We start from the raw sequence: 22,451 nt of genomic DNA on the forward strand, positions 1-22,451 counted from the left end.
TTTACCCAGAATATGCAGAGAAGCAGCTTTTAGGTAACCTCTTCTATTTGAACCAGCAGCACTGAGGTGCAAAGACACCTTCCCCCCCAACAAAAATAGTTCTAAACATTCTCACTCTAGTCCAGCTGAATTTATTAGCATAGTCTTAGTGCCAAGTGCTAGACTACTGAAGCCAACAGCAAAGCTGCTGCCAGCATGAGTGTAAGATGCAGTAGAAACTTGAGAGAGGATGGTGGGGAGGAAATGCAAAGAGAATCCTTAAGTAGACATAGTGTGCAATTGACCCTGTGAACTTAGAAAAATATCATAAACAAGTCTCCACTACAAAGTCATTCATAGTAGATCTAACCCACATATGCACTGTAACTTTCAAGAATTATAGGTAACACTACCAGCTCTGCCCAACATATATCAAACACCTTCTCAGTAAAATTTTTACATAATTGAAGCTGAAATTCTCCATGTGAGCCAGTCCATTATTTCTAGGAAAATTTTACTTAAGATTGTTCACCTATTTGAAGAAACAATAACAATTAATGTTGCGCTGATTGATTCTTCAGAAATTTCCTTCACTGAAAAGCTCTGCTAGTGATATACAGGAAAGCAAGGGTTTGATTTTCTGATTAGGTGTCACCAGCTTCAGAGACGCATCTTTTGACCACCCCATGGGAAAGAAAGAAAATATTACTAAAGCATATAGCTGTAGGACAGAAAAATCATTCTGAGCAGGCTGGTAACAAGTTTAGCAGCTAAATTCTCTAAACAAATTGCCCTCATAAGCATGTTTCGTTCAAACTACAGAAAGTGCCTTTCTGTGCATTCTGCTTTCTCTCACTGAAGTAAGACACTTATCAACAGCAAAGCAGAAAGATGACTCTTAGTGCAAGCAGCAAAGACAGATATTTATATTACGAAAAGACTGAATAAAATAATGCTTTTCTGGAATTTGCCACAGAAGAATGGAAAGACAGCTTTCCTAAAACGCAACAGATCTTCGGCGCTGTGCTGATTTAGCCTTTGGTGAATGTTGACCTTGGGGTCTACAGTCATCTTGGGAAAATAGTATTTCTACTGACTTAGCCTTACACAGGGCATGTGTTATCTAAATTTCAAATTATATATAAATTTGAATTTCCTGTTTTATCGTTTTCTAAGACTGTAAGACAAAGTGTTCCTCTCAAATTACAGCTGCCAAAACAACACTGGATACGGGTTAAGAGTATACCTTTACTATACATTCACACATATGATTGCTGGAAATTTAGGGAGACAAACACTTCCATTTAAATCAAATGTGAAAACCAGTGAGAACAAAAAAGTCAATGGCAAATGTCTCTGAGTGGGTCATTTAATCCTCATCCATATCTTTAGCAAGGCTGTTCCATATTCTTATGTTTGAAAGGGGTGTTTTGATTTTTTTGAGTTGTGGAGAGAGCAAAGGTATAAAATGGGCCACGCTCCACTGTTTTTTCTTGACAACAAAGAATCTAGAACCAATGCGAAAACTGGTTCTTGAATCAAGAAATCACATAGGAGATGGACTGCAGCCATTCACTGTCTTACAATTTTGTGGAGGATCTTACTTTAATACATCACAGAAGCTTACGATTAAGAAAATGGGAAAGCTCTGAGATGTTCATCTTGATTTAAAAACTGATCACACATGACCAAAGACATGAAAAAATATCAAGTGAAAATTAACAATATTAACTATGTAAGTACAGGAAGATTAGAGTTTTAGTTAAACTTTTTGTTTATTCTTTTAAGATATATCTCAAAATACCAAACTTGCATAATGGGTTAAAAAACGACAATTTGTTTAAAAACGGGAGATTGAAAAAGTTAAATGGATTGAAATAGACAAAATTCAACAATATTGACATTTTCAGGAAGAAAGCATAACCTTTTTCCTATATCTTGTAATGTTCAGGGTATGAATAAAATCAATATATAAATGCAGAAAATTACAAAAAATATTTGAAATTATTGAAATGAAAACTAACAAGGCAAGACAGCTAATGATGGATGTGAAAACTGCAAATAGTCTCTGGACTTCGTGCATGATTTCCAAGGCCTTCCTCAAGACAAAGATGATGATTATAGTGTAACAAAAATTAGATTATAGTATAACAAATATTAGTAAGTACAGTACTTACATCATGTGTCAACTCAAAGTACTTTTGACAGGCCAGCTGGTAATGCATGCCCTTCACCAATTCCAGGATCTATACAGAGGGAGAAAAACATAACAGATTCAGAAGCAGCAGACGTACATCTTGTTGATACTTACCATGACAAGGTATTTCACAACAGCCTTGTATAATAACTCATGGAAATTTGCAGCACATGACATCGTTGACGTGTATATCCTACTTATAACTGACAACATTTAGACATGCTATAGTTCTTTAAAAGTACCCTGGCAACATTAAAAACAAGCTAAAACCACAGGAAGATACGCCTGGTCCTTAAAACATAATATCAATACTCTTTAACTTCAAGAATAAGTTGAATCTATATTTTGGTAATATAATTGTGCCAGTTATTGTCAAATTATCATATTGCAACATCTCTTCCATAACTGCAGACATAAATCTAGTAATTCAAGTGGTTGGAGCATGAAGCAATCAAGGACGCGATTTGTATTTTTATTTTCCACATTACCAGTTCATGCAGATGCAGAATAAAATACTACTGTGCTCCCATCAAGAAAATTTAATGCAAATCCTTTAGACAAGTATCTGTGAGAGGGGAATGCTTTTACCTTCAATCAGATTTGTCCTTTTTGAAATGAAGTTATTTCTAGGCAAGCTTACCAGAATATGTGAGTGAATAGCCTGTTTTGAACACCTATTAGGAAAATCACACCATCTTTTGTAAATACCATTTGCTTCCCAATTCTACTTCAGGTAATCTCTTCCGTGCTGCATAAAGTCCCATTCTTATCACCAGAATGCAACGCCGGTTGAAATTTTTTAAAGTTTCATCACCTCCTCCCTCCTTTATATAATCAAAATGTATGCTCTCTCTGCTTATCAAACAGAGAAAATTGCTGGAATTAAGAGAGCGCCTCAGTGGAAGGAAAAATAGTTTTCAAGAAATGTTAATTTCAAGCCCCTTTCCCAAGGTTGACCTTTGTGTCAAACACAGCAATACACTCCAGCTCAAATCCCTGCTGTACTCATTATTGGATGCCGCCTTGTATTTATTGACAGATGTATAAATAAATTACATTTGCTGAATGGATAAAAACAGCAACACACTGCCAAGAAAGTACTTAGCCGCATTGTTTCTCTGTAATAGCCCAACTGATTACATTTCTATCCCTCTTGCCACCTCCTGGTAAATCTTCTGTAAAAGATCAAGGCCAACTAGGCAATGAAGTCTGAAATCTGGCACTATCTGTGTACTTTTTTTTTTTTTTACGTCCTCCCTCCTTTGAAATTGACTGAAAAAATTAGTGTCATATTAAGTAGTTAAGGATTGAAGGAAACTCATCTATTCTAAACACTTCAATTACATATTGCCTTATGTTTTCCTGTTTGTTCCTTACATCCTTACAAAATCCCTACCAGCATTCTCCAGTGAAGTTTGGTAACTAGGTCTTCACGGCGCTTCTTCTCCCCGACATTGATAGAGTGCTCCATAGAATGGAATGCCCACCAGAACAGACCAGAGACTTTCATCCGGTTTGTCAAATTTATTAATGTACATGATTGCACTGCTGGTCCATCATCTTACTCCTGCTCCTTTACCCTCTCCACCACATCACCTCCCCAACTTTGACTCGTTGGCCAATTTCAAGCCAAACTTGACAGGTAGAGATGACAAAGCTATACAATTCCTACATGTCGATTACAAGTTGTGGTTGGGTAGAAAAGCCAGACCAACATTTGTGGCTCATTCAGGGAAAAGCAATTATAACTCAGCTCCAACCCATTCTGAGAGGCAGCCAGAAGGCAGCCAAACTAGCACATATGTAACTTTGAACTGGCCACATCACAGGGGACCAGATTCACCTTCTGCATATATGATGGGGTTGAGGAATAAGGGCCACATTAAACGTATCCAAAGAAGAGCAGGTTTAGTAGATTAACTGGCTTTAATAGGGAACAAGTTGCTAAGAGAAGAGACAAAAAAAGGTTAAAAATGGCAATAGAATGGAGTCCAGCTAGAAAGGAGTCCTCTGTGTGACAGAAACTAACAATCCTCTATTTAAACGAAACGGAATTATAATTCATAATAAATATTATCTTTCCTACTACATTTGTGCACATAATGAAAGAAAGCTTGCAGCTGTTTTTCACTAGTGTTACCCAGAAATGAGCCTCCACTCAAAACTACCTTAATTCACAGCAGCAATCTTTTATCTCTACATATATTAAGACATTTACACTAAATTGCTTTATTTGCAAGTAAAGGTACATACGTGGGGACTCTTTTTATTAGTTCTTACGTGCCTTTTCTTTTGCTGCCATCTGCAACTTGCTTTTCTGACCACTAATGAGGTTAAGATGATGTTTGGCAGTTGTATGCAGCCACCTGCTTTATAGATCCTCAGCATTCAAAGCTAAGACATCACACAGCAGGATAGTTTGGGTTCTGTAATTATCCATTGTTATTTTCACTTACTCAAAGTTAGTTTGTTTTATTTGAAAATTGCAGAATTAACTTCTATTTTCAAAATAAAAATCTACTATAGATTCAGTTAAGTATGACTCATTTCTAACTTTCTTTTTATTTCAAAGGTGACTGAAGATATGGTCGGGTGCAACTGCTGGAGTGTATCTGAACACACTCCAGTTTTCTTCTGTTTCAAGTGAGTTTGTGACCACCTCAGCATTAAGTCCTGCACCAGGACTCCCCAGTGCCCTTTGCTTCCTGGTCAGTGCAGGCATCTGTCCTTTTTATTGCTTTTGGATATTCCCTTTATATTTTAAACTGATTTTGAAGGTTTCATGTTTACAATGTATACATGTATGGTACAATTTTCTCAGATTTACGCTCTGTTTTCCCTCAGGGACTTACAGGCTAGAAAATCATTGTTACAGCTTTGCCAGAACTCCTGTTCCTTTTATACTCTTTGACTGGTCTTTTGTAGTGAAGAGTACTTGATCGCACAGTGTTCAGCATTGCACATATTTAGGGCACCATAACAGATCAATTTCTCCCCTGCAATTTGTATCACAACTATCAAACAACAAAACCTAATTGTATTCTAGCATGTTTTATAAAGGTATAAAAGAAAGAGGCAGTCATGATCCAGAAGAAGGTATCTTATTAATGTCTCTTAAAAATACCTGTATTTTTCCCTCCATTTTTAATGAAGTTCTTATTTTACGTATGTCAGTAAGGAACTCATTAAATACTTAACAAAAGAGTAAGTGAATGTCTGAATGAGAAGAGCATGGCAATATGTGCCCATATTTGCTGCAGCAACCCCTGGGCAGCTTATTAAATGCAGAGAGACATTAATTTAAACTGAGTTAATAATTTTAAAAGGAAACAGCTCTAATGCTAGTTGTTTTTGTTTGCCTGGTTGTGGGCTATTTTTCAAAGTCTTATACAGTCTTCTGCTGAAAGTCAATGGTGTGAATATCAAACTCAAGGAGAGTTAATGCACCTCAGTATTCCATTTCTCTAATTTCACACAGTCTTAAAATAATGCTATAAAAATGTACATTTTATGATTAGAAAGTTTTTGGCTATTTTTCAGTGACACATTTTCATTTAACTGACAAATCCTGCATGAGTTTAGAGCCACCTATTTTAAAAGACAGCCATGCCTGGGTTTATATATGATAGATAATCCACATTCCTCTGTTGCAATGCTGAGTCAAAGCCTGGACTGTCACCAAGTATGAAAGCAAGCATCTGAAATACTTCAAAATTAAAAAGAGTTACAAAATTTAAAAAAAGTATTTACTTCAGGTACATTTTAAGTTTGCCATATAATGGTTTCAAGAACAATGAGCTGAAACATTTTTATTTCTTATGTTTGTTCTTTGTTTTCCTTTTTTCTCATCCTGAACTGTGTGTTTATCCCTTTGACTTTTTTGTGCTTCCTATTTTCCTTCTTTCTCTTCTAAATAAAGATTTCATGAGTAGTTTAATACACCATAAATTGAAGCTGCTGAAGCATGAAGACACAGCCCCTAATTCTGTCCACCCATTCCTGCCATCTGAAAATGAACCTCATTCCTCCTCACCTTCCCCAGGTAAGCCTATAGTTGGATAATTTTTTAAATCTATTTTACCATGTAGTCATAAGGCCAGCATAAGGAAAGGAATGGAAACTCAACAGGCAGGGACAAACAGAGTAGAACTGCCTTCCACACCAGCAGGGCCCATTTAGGCTACTTAACTGCTCATGGAACTAAAGTCTAAGATTTTACTAATAAATTTAAATACTTCTAAATTGGACACACTGAAATGAATGCCATTCATCTCTTTAATATCAGTTAAAAAATATGCATTTTAACTCTATTTTTCATATTATTTGCTCTAAAAGGCACATTTGACTGAGCACTGGCACAGGTTGCCCGGAGAGGTTGTGGAGTCTCCATCCTCGGAGACAGTCAAAACCTGTCTGGACATGGTCCTGGGCGCCCGGCTCTAGATCAAACAGCCTCAATAGCACCTGACCATACATTTTTATTACATCCTTTTGGTGGTTAGAATATCAAATCCAAACTTTAAGAAATATATTTTCTAGTTCAACGTTCTACCTTATGTACTTTCAACTGTGTTCTATGGATAATTAAATTTGTTCAAATACTCTAAAAGCCTTCTGTATTCTTATGTTTTTTTATTATCAAACAGGTTAGCTGTGCTTCTCACCATGTTTCTGCATCTGTCTTGCATTCTCTCAAGTTTTGTTTTCCTAAGCTGTTTTTTCATTTTACTGTCACAAGCCCATTCACCAGTCACTAGTCAACATTTACACTTTTTTCTTACCAGTTCTTAAATCAGATTTTTGAATAGTCTACTCTTATTTAATCACATACAGCCTTTTTATCATTATAATCTCACCTGACAATAGCCAGATATAACTTCTTATTTCTAATACTTGTTTCTACTTATCAGCAATAAACTGAAGATTGGAAAAATTTAGTAGTCTGAAATACTGTAACTCAGATTTTTAAAATAATTAGTTTTAAGCCATGTCATGTTAAGATGTCATGTCATCTTAAGACGTTAAGCCATATCATGTTAATACTCTACAGTATTCTACCCATTGATGGTGTCAGTAATAGTAACACCACAGCACCAATAAACACAAACTAAAAAAGTCACTGGGGTTGGTCAAGAGACATTATATCAGAGTGATCAGGATAGGTGGGAATTTTAATATCAGAAAAGAAGGCTTAGTATTGGCTGGTTAAATCTGTAATTGTGTTCGTTCAGCTTATATGCAAAAGTAGTCCTAGCGAAATCAATAAGCATGTTCATGCTTGAAAAATAAACCAAATACAAAACAATTATAAACAAGGCACACATTTAGCTGAGAAACCATAGAAGCGTAGTGTCAAAATATAGGGTCTACAGAGTCAAAGTCAAAGAAAGTATAATCTCAGATAAAATGGGGAAGACATACACCTAACACACAACTATTATTCTCGAAATAATGGAAAGGCTGAATGCTGTCTCCTATCGATAAATGTTCCCCATCTATAGAAAATGCGTGGAAACTTTCAGCACACAAATCTACACCAGAGTGCCACAAAATTTATTTTCACTATCAAGTTTCCTTGAATAATCTTACTTTTGAGACTTTTACACTGTCCACTTTGAAAGATTTAATAATTCTAAAGCATTTACAGGTTTTGATGTAGTAAAGACAATAACTATCTGAGATATTTTGGACAGTGAACAAGGGGTCTTAGCCACCAGTTGAGAAATCTGAATGATGTACAATTTCTGGATTCAAGGTCTAATGCTTCTAAAAAATTCTTGGCAGAAAATGTTTAAGGGTATCCTGTTTTACGATTTGAGTTTTAACTAGTTAATTTGTGGTTGGATTCTTTCCCCAGTAAAAGCTCACAAAATCTGTGTTCCAAGTAAAAATGTGAATTTGATGAAAAAAGGTAAATTAATAAATATGAAGTGCCAGATGATATCTTCATCAATTAAATATTTTATTATAGCCACAAGTCAAAAAAGACAAGACTTAAAATTGGAATTGCTGAAAGAAATTTTAAGGAACTTTGATGTACCAAATTTCACTGCAATAATAAAATGGGTATCACATAACGTTTGTCTATACCATGAATACCAATTGTTCTTGTATTTTTGTTTCCGTTTTATATATTTCCACAATAAATACTGACTTAATAAAAGATCTTACTTAAACAGTACTTGCTCTTATTTAGTCAGAACTTACAAAAGCACTACCGTGAAGATGACTGATGTTAGGGCAAAATTCTTTAGCTGCAAGGGAATATATTTTTACAGCCAGCAATGATCTAAAACTTTTCTAATATTAGATCATCAGAAGGGAGAGCGTGGGCTGGGGTTTTTTTTCACTGTAGTGGGTTTTTTAGCTTTTTTTTTTTTTTGCTGGTTTTGGAGTTTTTTGCTTGGTGTTTTGTTTCTTTTTTGTCATTCATGGAAACATATAGCCATTATCAGAGGCCTAGGCACAGATTGGCTTATTTATTTCCATCTCTGTGAAGACTCTCCAATCCCCCCAAACACTAAATTTGTTAGAGAACATTGGCCAAAGTTCAATGACTCAATCAAAACCTTTAATTTAATCCAATTATGGAAAAAAGCAGTTTTTTAATTTAAAGAGAACAATTGTACTAGAAAGAACATTCTTTCTTCTGAAGTTATCTACTGTTCATTTACATAACGATTTTTCCCTAAAGAAAAACGAGTAATTGGAGCAAAAGCAAAAAGGATGAGTCTAGACCCTTTATTTCTCCTGATTGTAGAACCAGAAATTTTTACTACCTTTTGCTTTTGCTATTGTGATAGAAGTGAATTGGGAAAAAGGTAATTTGTGCAAGAAAGCTTTCAGAAACAAACAATAGATATTTTGAAATAACTCTAATTCAAAGCCTATCATATCTATTTTTCTATTTGAGATATGTAGGCAACACATTACAGTGCATTTAGTACAGCACCACAACAGATGTATTTATCTTAACATATGCTTTAATCTTTATATTCTTCAAATTGATTAGCTATTGTCAAACCTGGTTTCAAAGATTTTACCCTGATTAGCAGCATACTAAAGACTGAAATGTGATCCGAAATATACTATAAATTCAAATGCTATACAATCACACATTCACACATTAGATGCTAAGCTAACCATATTACTTCTCCAAGAAGCATTTTTAAAACAAACAAAAAAAGCTTCTATCACAAATAAAGAAATAGCCTAAACTAAGGAAAATGTGAAACAAATACAAGTTAAATAATTCAGTTCTTGGAATAAACATCAGGATTAATTCTTTCTGCTTCAGTCTATATAATAACTAGGCAAGACCTGGAAGTCATCTGCTATATTATCTTGGGAAGATGACTCCAGCAGATACAATCTCAGACAAGATACAGCCTCAGAAAATCTGGACTGGGATAGCAGGCTGGATCTTCACAGCAAGCAGATTCACATATTCAAATGTTTTGATCACTTTTTTCATTACTGACTGTACTACAAAATGACTGCAATGAAAGCAGTCCAATGCTCAGAGTGATTACTGAAGTCACGTGAGGCAGTCTTTGCTCTGCACCATCACCCCAAGGTCCAGCTTTCCTTTTTCACACCTAGCCCATGCACAGAGACACCTTTGGAAAAGCACTGTGAGGATGCAGTTTGTTTCCACCACAGACCAACCAAATGCTTTATCTGTATGAAAAAAAACTCAGGAACTTCCTGGTCTTATGAACCTAAAAGGAAAAGGCGTACTCCTTATCTCAAGAATATGAAGGACAGTCCTAGAAACAGAAGACTGAGAACAGCACTGGAAAACCAACCATCTTGGGTAAAACCACAACCATATGGGCTGGACACTAGCCCACATTCTGGCTCATGTAATAGCCATGAGGAACAAGCTTAATAAACAAGAAAGGGGCTTGTTCATGGGCTTGAAGGGAAGACACGTGAGTACTCTAAAACAACAAATTAAAATCCCAGTGGGGGACCAATTAATGACTATGTAGCTAAATCCAAAATAATCGTTTGGAAAACTATGCATCATTCACATAAAAATGGACAGGTCTGACAAATTAAAAATTTTGAGCAGAGAAGGCCAGTACTTGAGAAGCTAAAGAAAAGCTGCACATTCTTCAAATCCAAGAAATATCCCAAAATAAGCAAGATAAAAACACTGAAAAAGATTGAAAATAACATTAACAGATGTATTCTGACAGTGTCAGATTGAAGTATACTCTCTTGCTGTTGAAAAACAACCAAACCCTTGACCAGAGAAGAATGCAGTTTACCACAGAGAACTAATTACCGCCTACACTGGAAAACAGAGAGCCCCAAGGACAACTGAAGCACTTGATCAAAGTACTAACAATAAATTGCAGGAACAGACAAAAGTCTCAGGTTCTGAATAGACAGACAGGGAAAGCCCTGGAACCAGAACTGAAATCAAGGTGGAGCACAGGTGATTTGGAAAGAACCCATAGAAACAGATGGCATAAATACCAAACACAGCAAGGGATACGCATCCAAACAAATGGGTTGCTGCTTGCAATTTTTTCCTGAAACAACCAAACCCACCTAAAGCAATTGCAAATCAACTTGAAATCAACTAAGACAGTGGCCTGGATTTCATGATTCAAGGACCTCCTGAGGTAAGCCGTGAAAGTTATGGGAGAACTAGGAAAAAGAATGACTTACATGGTTGCTGATGTACTACAAATCCAAATCTTCCGACGGTCTAAAGCACTGTGAACTAACCTCACGGAAGATAAACCACCACCACTCAGGAGTCTGTATTCCCTTGATGCACACAATATATTCAGGAATAAGCCATGGGTTTTGTGCTGATAGACAGCACAAAGATCATTGAAGAGAAACACGTAAAACATCGAAAGAGCATTGTCCTACGACAACCCCTGGGACTCTCATCAGCAAAAAAAGAAGTCCTCAAGATCAGTTTGTCATCACCTTGATGAATATTAAAAAGTGTTGTGAACAAATGGAAAGGAAACACCCTCAAACAGTAACAGTTCTGATCCAGATCACTGCGTATGAACTGGAGATAATAAGTGTTCAACAGACAGCTATCAAAAATGAGTCCCCCAAACAAGAAACGCAAGCCTCCAGGCACTGCTGATAAAGACATGTGCTAAGTCTCCATCAAACTCAGACTTGAATATCTGTATTCACACTTGCACAAATTAAGGTTAAGACACCAACTCTGTTTCATTTTGGGTACAAAGTAGCCACCAATGTAAAATCCTTTGTGCATGGCCTGAGCTGCCATGGCTTCTCCAGCCCCTCTGGCCAGGACAGCATCAACATCCTGATGCTTCTGGAAGGCCTGATGAGTTTCCAGTCAACCTCTGCTTCAGAATGAGAATTTAATCTCAGCAGGGAACAGAAATTGTTGACCTTCCAACCCCTTAAAGTGAACTTCTTAGCTTAGGAGAGAAACATTTATTACTGGTCATCTGAAGAAAGAAGCATGATGTACTCCTCTCACAAATACCATTTGCTCAGAATAGTGCCCTGGAGTATCTAGTTCAACAAAAACTACGGGACTGTACAGAAGTTTCAACAAGAACAAAACACTTGGTGAGCACGTGAACAGAACTGTAGGTGTGACCTCTGAAGACCTCATGACCTTGAGCACAGATATGCTCCTTCAGACCTAGCATGAAGGTGTCTTAAAAATCTCATTTTTTTCCATGACAATGGCTACATAACAGATTCGCACATTGTCAGATAAACATAGGAAAAATTTTAGGTCAGAAACCATCCACTCAAGAGGTCTCCTGGGTATAGATATTGGCACATTCTTGAAAAGAAGGATGCCTTATGCTTGTAGCATGTAAGTAATCTGTAGCCCTGAAAACATTTAGTTTAGGTGAAAAATATATTACTAAATAAAACAAAGATTAATCTCCTAAAATTTAGACATCACTATAAGCAAAAACCTACAGTTCATTTTAAGAATTAATATTATCTCAAAATGGATATAATTGGCGAATAAAAAAAAGTATTTTACTGTTCTGTCGCAACTACTCTCAGCTGAAGGTCATATTCCTAGAAAGGCAAAAAAGAAAGCAAGTGCCCACTAGTTAAAAAAAATAACAAACGGCTAAGTTGACACGCTGCTGGGAGACTGGGTTCTCACAGAGGAAATACCATAGCTAAACCTTTGGTAAAAAACAATAAAAACAAACATGTATGTCTGAAGGTGAAGGATTTCTATGTAGCCAGTTGTTGTCTGAGTCAGTTCAGAAAGTCGTATCTTCTCAAGTCCAGTAAATTATTATGAATTATAGGTAAAAATCACCTATTAGGAGGACCTTGACATACACCAAGTAAAAAAGTGGTACCCCAGGCCACAAGTTATACTCAGAAGAATGTTTCCTGATGTTAATCAAAGACACCCTCTTAAGAAATGAGAAGGAATACTCTATTTTTTGTAGTCAAACATGAAGTAGTTCAAACAGGATTGGCATTTGGACAGCAAACTTGACCAGATTCTAGAATTAGAAGGTCTCGGCATAGCGATCGAATCCTGGGATTCCACATTGAAGTAGCCTGATACCAAATTGTCTTGGATTTTTTTTTGTGCAGCGGGAGCATTCTTGCTGAAGAGAAATATCAGAGGAAAAGCACAGAACAGCTTTCCCAATTAGGGAAGCTGACAGCAGTCCCACAACCTGTCCATCCTAGAAACAGAAATACTAGCACTTCTTGTTAGATTCCAAGATGGACAGTTCAATTTTGGAGTGCCCCATTCATAAAAGGTGACTTCTAAGATACCATTCCACACTGCTTGCAATACATTAAATATTTAAGTCTATGTATTTGTATATATGTTTGGTTTCACTGCTCAGTGCATTAGTTTCACAGATCTTGTAGTATTTTATTTTGCTGATACAGAACTTGGTAGTGATACAGTATCTGCTGTAAGCAGGGAGGGCTGAAAGGATGAATTGATTCAGGAACGGAAGGTCTGGTGTATTACCTTTCAATGTGATTTCCAGAATGCTGTAATTTGCACTGAACATGAACTGCAAGTCTTGAGCTTTCATTTGAATTCCTTAAAGCAACTCCTTAGTCGCAGAGAAGCATGCATCACAACTAACCTGGAAAGCAAAAGTCTACTGTTCACATGATCTGACACCTGTTACCACTGCAAGGAGTCTCATAACTCCCTCAGTGTCATCCATCAAGAAGCAAGCTGGGAAACAGTTGAGCAAACAACAGTTGGTTCAAGTTACTTTTGCACAGATTTCATATAGAGGCTTGCAAAGCATCCAAAACTGAATTTTCAAACCGTCAAGCATGCACCTGCTAGCTAGCTGCAACTGGTATGGGCTGGTTGTAAATTTTTATAACATTTGGACTAAACAAAAGTGACTTGTTCTGATCTTCCCATTAATAAAGAGACATGACGCAGAACTACCAGTTAGGAACCTGGCCACAGCTTTTGCAGATAGACTATTTAGATGAAGAAAAATAGGGGCTTGGGAGCCCGGAAAGATGAGGGTGAAGATCCTGGGAAGTTGAGGATGATCCTGGAGATCAGAGATGCATGGAGATGAATGCTGGGGAATGCCCTGGGACCACAGCCTGTAATGCCTGAGACTGTTACAGGCATTTGCAGCAAGCAGCTGCAAAGCAGGTATTGACATGACTTTCTGCCCTGCCCTCCCAGACCAGCAGTGATTCCCTTGCTGGGAAGGAAAGTTGAGACCTCAGTAAACACACCACCAGAGTGGGGAGCAAGTGTGAGACCGTTGTGAGACAATCAAGCAGGGGTATAGTTCTAATCTCCTTGATTCTTAAAAAAACAAACAACAACAAAAAAAACCCAAAACCAAACCAGTATCCAGATCCACTACAGGCTGTCATTTACTGTCTCACCTGTGACACCATGACATACATTTGCTGATGATTCAACTACTTTGTACACTGTCTTTCGTTAAGTGGATGTGAGACTTCCACTCATTGCAGACAGCTCAGAGTCCTGGAAAACTGATGTAAAATGCCTGCTACTTTTTGAGTTTGCCATCCTGTGCACATGGCCACTTGAGTGTCCCCTCAGTCCAGAACAACACATTTATCTCTACCATAAACCAGGCAGAGAGAACTGAAAAAGCATTTAGGTACATACATTGATCTGGTTTTGACAACACAGAAGGGAATTTTTCACTTTGTGACAACCTGCTTGTCTAGAGCATATAGAGCAAGAGAAGACACTAAATGAAGTCAAATTTGAAGACAGAAAAAGAATTTTGGAACAAAGCAAGAAGCAAGTGTAAGAGGCCCTAGGCCCCAGGAAAGACATACCATTTATTAAAATACATAGCTGAAAGGTCAAGCTCTGAATCATTCATTAACAATAGGAATCTGTCAGGTTGTAAGGAAGCTCTCATTTGATCTGGAGTTAACAGGAGGTCTAACAGACTCAAAGGGTACGGTTTGAGCGAATGTCAATCTTGAGGCCCAGATACTGGAAAAGCAAATACATCAGAGGCTTCGAAAGATTGACAAACCATCCACCCCTAATAACCATTCACTGAGCTAAAGGAAAACCAACACTTCTGATACTCAGCAACTATCACCAGCATCAGAGAAGACTCTAAAAAGACATGGTCTGGACTGAAGGATCCTGAACTGTTATTAGTCATGCAAATGTTAGTGGACCATGCAAATGTAACGAGGAGTTGTAGCAATAAAATGTGTTCGAGATCTTGGAGACAGATGTGAACCAATCCTCTTCCTCCTCCCCCTGAATATCTCAAAGACTGTCTGCTGTAAAAGATCAAGTTCTGAAAACCCAGCCACAGCCAACTTCTTTTTTATTCTTTTTAATTATTAGTAGTTTTCAGGTGGAGGGTGTTGTATTTTGGGTTTGTTTTGGTTTAACACTAGGAGTGGCCACTGCAGAGCCCTGTACCCATGACTGCGCTTAAACAGACATCACAAAATACATGGACAGCACAGTGTCCGTTTCCAGGTAAAGCAGACACTGATGGAGACAGTTTTTCTTAGTCACTTTTTAAGACTCCTAGTGAATCCCAATCCTACTTTACCCGGGAAAAAAGAACAAAAACACACGCACACAAAAAAAAACCCCCTAAAACCCAATTCACATCAAGTAAGGAACTATGTTAAATATAAAGATACTGCCCCACTGTGCAAATTCACTGAGGAAATAACCTCTACTAAATCCTACCCACACATAGCAAGGCAGCTAGAAGAGTAAATCCTCGTCAATCTTTCCAATGATTAGCATGATAAAAATCTCAGAGCAGCATCAATTTTTGATGCATATAAAAAGGAAAAAAGCCAAAGGAAAGTATCTCTGGTGCCCATCAGATATATGGAAGACAGTCAAATGCTTATTTATATGAACCAGGAGAAAAGAAGAAAAAACAAAAGAAAAAAACATTCCTAGGAATGTTTCTGGGTATTTCAAGAATTTGTCAAGAATTACTATGAGTGAACAATAAACACTTTAAAACTATTCTCTTTTAATTTGTATCTTAATTAAGGGAGACTACTTTAAGTGGAACTTTCACATTCTTTTCTATCTAGTTCAACACTCTGTTGATGCCTGACAAGCAATGGCGACACTCCACATGAACTAAAGACGAAAACTTAAAGCAGGTTTTTCCTATGGACCTAAAGCAGGTTTCAGGCAGTTAATATACACAACTCTTTGCTGAACTGTCTCAGCTTAAGTCTAACCTGTATGTCTTCCTCCAATGAAGATGATGACATCCTTTTGTAGCCTTAACCTCTTGCTAGAGCAAGCAATGGGAGTCACAGTCCTTCAGTATACATGTATTTCTGTATTGTCCTTGCTATACAAGATAGATTTTCAATTTAATGTTACCTTTTAAAAAGCTGCTAAAAATCTCTGCTTAATTTCACTAGGCATTTCACGTCCTTTTGTTTTTTAGGGGAAGTTAGTGCAATGGATGATTAAGAATGTTTGGGTTTTAGAAGTTTATTACAGAAAACAATTACTTATGTCTACCGACTGCACAGTAGTCTTCCACAAGTCACTGCAAGAAAAAAAAAAAAATTCTAAAATATTGCCAGATTCATTTAAACTTTTTTATCACAGTGCAATAAAATGAAGTAAAACAAAATTCTGCATTGTATCTAGTTGTCCTCGTTTCGGACACCACTATAGTAATAGTGACACCACTACAGTAATATAGAAACCACTATAGTAATAAACTAACTCATAATATTAAACAATAAAAGGTGATGACAATAATCAACACATCAGTGGAAGCACTGGAGCCAGAAAGCCAAGATTCTGGTTTAAACCTTTTATAAGAAGAGATATTTCACAATACATACTGACAAATTGCACATAGCATTCCTACACAAATAGAAAGTAAAACTGAAAAGCACTGCCTTATTAATGAAAGCGACAAACAAAATATGCCTTACCTGAGTTATTCCACTGGGAGGGATCTTGTATGACTGCAGCTTCTGCTTCAATAGCTCAGGATCACTGTGGCGGAATGGGCACCCTGACAGTAAAAAACAAGCAAGCTAACAAACAAGGCTATTTACCCAGGAATTAGCACAGTACAGACTCAAGAGAACAGCTAAGCTGTTCCTAATTGTGTAACAGCTTATTAATAAGAAAGTTAATTGCCCATGTGTACAATTGCTTACTTTTTTCTTTTTTTTTTTCTTTTTTTTTAAATAATTACTCCACTGCATGGTTATCAGGGCACCACAGGCTCAAGAGTTACATAAAATATCCCAACATAAATAGGCCACAATTCTCATTCACTGACAGGAAAAGAGTTTTAGTTAGTTCCTTACTAACAATGCTAGCGCTGGCACATTTAATAGCTGTGAAAAAAATAGGAAAAGACAAGTAGTGAGAGGCAACTGGTCTTTAAAGCATAGTCCTTTGTAAAAATATTACTTTATAAATACCTCAGAAAGTTCCACCACCTTATGTAAGAGTGGGGGTTTTTTGTCCCAGAATTAGTTTTGAGACACAACTGAGCGAACAACTTAGTACTAGAATAACAATGGTGAAGCCGGTGCAGGTTTTCTGTGTTTAGTCACACAGAGGTAGGAGGTTTTAAAGTACCCAAGCAAACTTCAGAACTTCTGTACGATTGAATTTATATCTCAAAACACCTCTAATTGGTCACTTTTTAAAGCACCTGTACATTTAAAGTCTCCTCGCACTGCATGACACAATATATATAAAACCAGAAGCTATCAAGTGTGATCTAAAGAGAACAGTGCAAGACGACTGTGGCCTTGAAATTAAATACATAATTTAAGAGACTACAGGAGGCAGTAACTTCTCTAGCCAAGGGTTTCTGCTCGTTTTAAACTTTTTTTTTTTTTTTTTTTTTAAGGAACTCACCGTGATAATCCCCTTGACTTGGTGGATTGGACATGATAATCTTCATGCAGCTGTATGGGGTATAATCGGTTCTCCTCCCTTCTTTCCCATAGCTGTGGCGAATGCTGTAAGCATATCCCTTGTCAAACTAAACAAAAACAAAAGAATAAATTCTTACATATTGTGTCAGTGATTCTATCTGCTCTGCAAATAGAAATATTGGATAATAAAATAAATCTTCCAAACATATTCAAACTGAGAAAAATAAAAATTGAGTTGCTTGCTGCTAGCTTTGATTTTTATATTACATGGACTTGTACATGCACATATACATGTTTTAAACACACATCACAAGAGAAGTGTGTAACTGCATTGATTTAAGGTCTCTTCAGCTGATGTGGTAATTGCTTTAAAGATAAGATGACTTAAAGATCAAAATTTTGAACCCCACGATGTTAGTAAATGGAGAAAACATAGTAATTTAAAATCTTTCATAAATGTCCATAAATTGATTGCTTTATGAGGGCAAAAAATAGAAATACAGATTTCTTTACTCAGGTTCACATTCTTGTTCTCCCAAAGTATAATGTTTCACCTATACTTTGTTTCAGCACTGAAGTTCAATTCATTAGATTCTAAAATGGAACATACTTCACTTGTACAAAAGAGAAAGATTTTAGCAAATCTCTTTTGTCTACCAATAGACTACCAACTCCTCCAACAACATGAAATCTTCTAAAGTAATTTATATGTAAACAAACATTTATCTTGGCAGCTGAGTACAGCGCTATCAATATATCATTTTACATAAGTCCTGTGGAGAACACTCTGACATGAGTTCATGTTATTTTATATGTGGCAATAGGTGACATAAAATCTGTAGTAGAATCAGATAATTTAACATACAGATTCCGTTAAGTTGCATTAGCTACTATAAGACCTCATGGAACATTTGTTCAAATACCATACTTCTAGTTCTAAAAAACCCAAATGAGATAAAATAATGAAGCATCATATTTAGAATTAAACACCCTCAGTCTCTCTTCTCCTCAAAAAAGCTATGACAATACATAAAAGAACAATTGTGCTCTTGCTCAATTAAAAATTTTAGCATTAACCTTAAGTTCTGTGTCTGAATTAAATATAAACAAGTCCCATAAGAATTTATGTTTTCTTCTCAAAAACAACTTTAAAATAATTTTTTACTCTGATATCTAATATAAGACAATGTAATATACTGAGAAAAATCATTCAAGCATACAACTGGTAGCTCTGCTACTTCAAAGATACTCTCATTTCTACAGATAAAAGCAGTTCTCTGTTTGGCCTGTGGACTTCCAAATAGTAATTCAGAATATTCATATACCTATGAACTACCTCAACCTCCTAAAACATGTCTAAAATAAAATTGAGAACCTATAACATAATATGCAAATACATAATAAATATGTATAAAAATATACACAACCTTTGAGAATAAAATCCTAAATTGCACCTGATTCTGGAAGGGTAAAAAAAGAAACCTCTCTATCAAGATGCTGGTCCTAATCAAGTCAATGTATCAAGAAGAGTAATATTCAGCACTCCTTCCAAATAAGGCTTAAGACATCCAAAGCTCTGAACAAACATTGACTAATTAATCCTTACTGTGCATTTGACAAAGTGACTTTACTCTATTTTAAAGGATTAAAAAAAGGGGAGGGGGGGGAAGAAAAGAGAAAGAGACAAGACATAGCACTGTTTTCCAGCATAGCCACGGGCAGGATCCAGCACGTAGGAATACTCCTGTCTAATCAACCCTTTTGCCCAGGAGAGAAGAACTGGTTGGTTGAATAGTAGATGAACACTGTTTCTGCTAGCAACAGAGTTGGGCTTACCAACTCTTCATTAGAAAGAAGAGTAAGACTGTATAAGGATCTGCTATAGGTGTGTGCACGTACTTGGAAAGGGCCGGGGGAACACGTACCCTCCCCTTAGCAGAGCAAGCAATAGCTGCTGTCTGAGTCCTGCTGCTGCTCCTGTAGGAGCTGCAAATGGTATATTTACTCCTGAAAAACAGCAAACATCAAATACAAAGATGTGCGTATTTTAATTCCCAACCTCTGAGCAAACCTGTTAAACTGAAAATGGAGTCTGTAATCCTGTAGCCACCTATTCTTCCATCCAGAAGCTCTGGAACTTTTCCTCCTTCTTTGCAAAAGATGAATGAAAGCATATTTCATTTGCTTAACAAAGGATATTTGAGCAAGCAGTTAAATTAGATTAAGTTAGCTTTTTGTAAGGGAAAAGCGAATCTTGAATGCTTCAGGATGTATTGCTTAGTTTGCCAGAAAATTAGCACCCCCCTTTAACAGTTCTGTATACTAAAATCTTGAGCTGTACTTTTCACATCACTTGCCTTAATGCCCACAGAAATTACTTTTACTACCTAACTCATTATTTTATGCTGAGAAGCAGCTCTGGCAGTAAATAGAAACAACAGCTACATAATAACACAACACAGCCTTGGAACAGGTTGGCTATTTTCTCATTGCTTTCTTGTAACCCTGTTTCGATCTTAGAGTTTTCGCAGTGGCAGATGGCAGAGAAGAGTAACACAGCTATGTGGTGCAAGTTAGCACACGTGCAGTTACGTGCTTCACTAAGAGCTCTCTCATCCTTGTGATTCAGCGGTTCTTATCACTGATTAAGGAAAAAGGATTTTAGCAGGGCCAATATCCAACAGGCTGCGTGGTCATCCTCAGTGGGAAGAAACCATGAATTGTGGCATTTCATTTCAGAAAACACATCCTGCGGAACAGCCCTCTCTGTGCATTGGGGGAGGAACTCAATGATCAGACTTCCTCTTTCCTAATACCATTACTCTAGGATGTACACAAAGAAAAATCCCCCTCAGCAGCAATCCCTTTTGCCAGCAAAAGCACCAAGGTATAATTACACGTTTGAAATATGCAAAAACAAGGCGGCAGAGGTAGGGAACTGTCCCTTTCTATTTATTCTAATGCCCAAAATTGAAGTGGTAGGATTTCCACAGTTCCTTGAACAAAATAAACAAATTATGTGCAGCACACATCATGCATGTAGGTGTTCGCAGGGTTATTCTAACTGCTTATAAATTGCTTCATTTTGAACTATTTCAGAAAAACAGTTTAAAAACCTGTAAAACTACTATTACAGTATATTCTAACTGCAATCTACTATAAGGTCATTACAGCAAAAAACTGTATAAGGTCAAAACTCGAATTAAGTGATTTGAAAAATCACCTTTTTGGTGATGGCTCTATAAGAACTTTTGAGGGTTTTGCTGAAGCCTGATATGAACTTGCTCAACAATAATGATGTTGCAGGAGTGTGCACATTTCCCTTGTACTCTTTGTGACAGTTTCCATTGAGACGAAAGAAAAGAATACAAAGGCAAAAAAGGATTCTATTATCATAGAAAAACTGGGTATCCATATACGTCCCACCATAGTCTATGCTAAATATCAATGGAAATTTACTGCCAAAGTTACAATAAAACAGCAACATTAAAGCAACATCATTATACTATTGAGTATCTACATGTACTAGATCACCTACTGCTGGTAACGCTTGAGAGCAGGGATTCTCTGCAACTTTTTAACTGTATGGCCCACATCTCAACTCTCAGTTATTTCGCCTCTAGCTCTCTGAGCTTTCCAAAATCTGCAAGGCATTTGTAATTTATGTGCTGGGTGGATGGGCCATGGCTTTGGTGAGGGAGAAAGGGATCAAGAAATACATCTCGTTTAAGCAATGAACTAGTTCACACTGAAGCCAAGAAGCTGGGGCAAAGACAACCCTTTAACAACATCTGTATCAAAATTTGTCACTTTGATGTTGGAATGTGCGAATTTTGGGATTAGCAGCAGTGTGAATTTTTGTTTTAGAAGACTGCAAGTCAGCTGTCTGAGCTTTAACTTGATCCCTGAAGATATAAAGTTTTTTGAGGACTTCTCTTTCCCCAGGCATGGCTGTGGGACGCACGTGATGCCTGGTCTGAAGTGCGCTCCTGATGACAAGTGGGTGGTTTTGAGGTTTTATGCATCAGTATTTGTTGTAATGAACCGAGGTGCCCTGTATATGGTACTGAATGTACTAATGATGATCCTGGGTATCCCGGAACAGGTGACACTGAGGCTTTCTTAGATGACTTCTCCCTACAAGAAGCTAAGCTTTTAGCACTGATTAGTGGGACTAAACCAGCAGTCCAAGGCCAGAATCAAGGAGGCTGCAGGACAATTCACTGGGTACAGACGAGCGTACTGAAGCAAGGAACTTTTGCTTTTATGTGGTATATTCACATGAGTATGAGACTAATGCAGATTAATTTGCCTTATAACTGTTAGTTGAGACACACATACTGTATTAGACAGCCTTCACTAGAAGACATACAAGTTATAAATTAAGGTATAAGTAAGGTATAAATAAAAGGTATTAAAAAAACATATATAAGCTGTAAATTTGCAACCGGTATAGCCTAATACCAGATTACTATGTTCCAGATAGGAATTTAAGGAAATGCTATTTTCAATAAATTCTAATCACATAGATGCACACAAGATCTTTGGATAAGGAATAAGGATGTACACCAAATGGACCATTTGGCAGGTATATGCTCTCCTTTGAAGAAAAGCTTTCATCAACCAAAGCAAGGAAGGATGGGTCATGGGTGCCTCATAATTATCAATTTGATACAACTGAATACACTTTCAAAAGAGAGTAACAAACGACATTCCCAAGGCATTCCAGCCACTGCAGAGTAAGTATCATGTCATCACTGAGAGTTACTTCCCTTATATTATTTGTCATATTTGCAGATTAGTATCTGGAAATAGAACTAGGTCCTCCATAAATTTTGTTATCAATTCTGATATTCAGCATGTATATTAGGAT

The 22,451-nt window shown here is 36.9% G+C and overlaps 1 protein-coding gene across 1 annotated transcript in view; it reads right to left on the reverse strand.

Annotated features, from left to right (window-relative positions):
* Positions 1-22,451, reverse strand: part of PRIM2 (primase (DNA) subunit 2) — a 147,646-nt gene that overhangs the window by 4,733 nt on the left and 120,462 nt on the right. Inside the window, exons 12-14 of the mRNA XM_009279737.2 lie at positions 17,559-17,685; positions 16,613-16,695; positions 2,157-2,225 (exon numbers count right to left, since the gene is read on the reverse strand). Coding sequence (XP_009278012.1) covers positions 2,157-2,225; positions 16,613-16,695; positions 17,559-17,685 — 279 coding nt within the window. The remainder of the gene's footprint in view (positions 1-2,156; positions 2,226-16,612; positions 16,696-17,558; positions 17,686-22,451) is intronic.

Source organism: Aptenodytes forsteri, unplaced genomic scaffold (assembly GCF_000699145.1).
Source record: "Aptenodytes forsteri isolate BGI_AS27 unplaced genomic scaffold, ASM69914v1 Scaffold115, whole genome shotgun sequence".
NCBI classification, from domain to species: Eukaryota; Metazoa; Chordata; class Aves; order Sphenisciformes; family Spheniscidae; genus Aptenodytes; species Aptenodytes forsteri.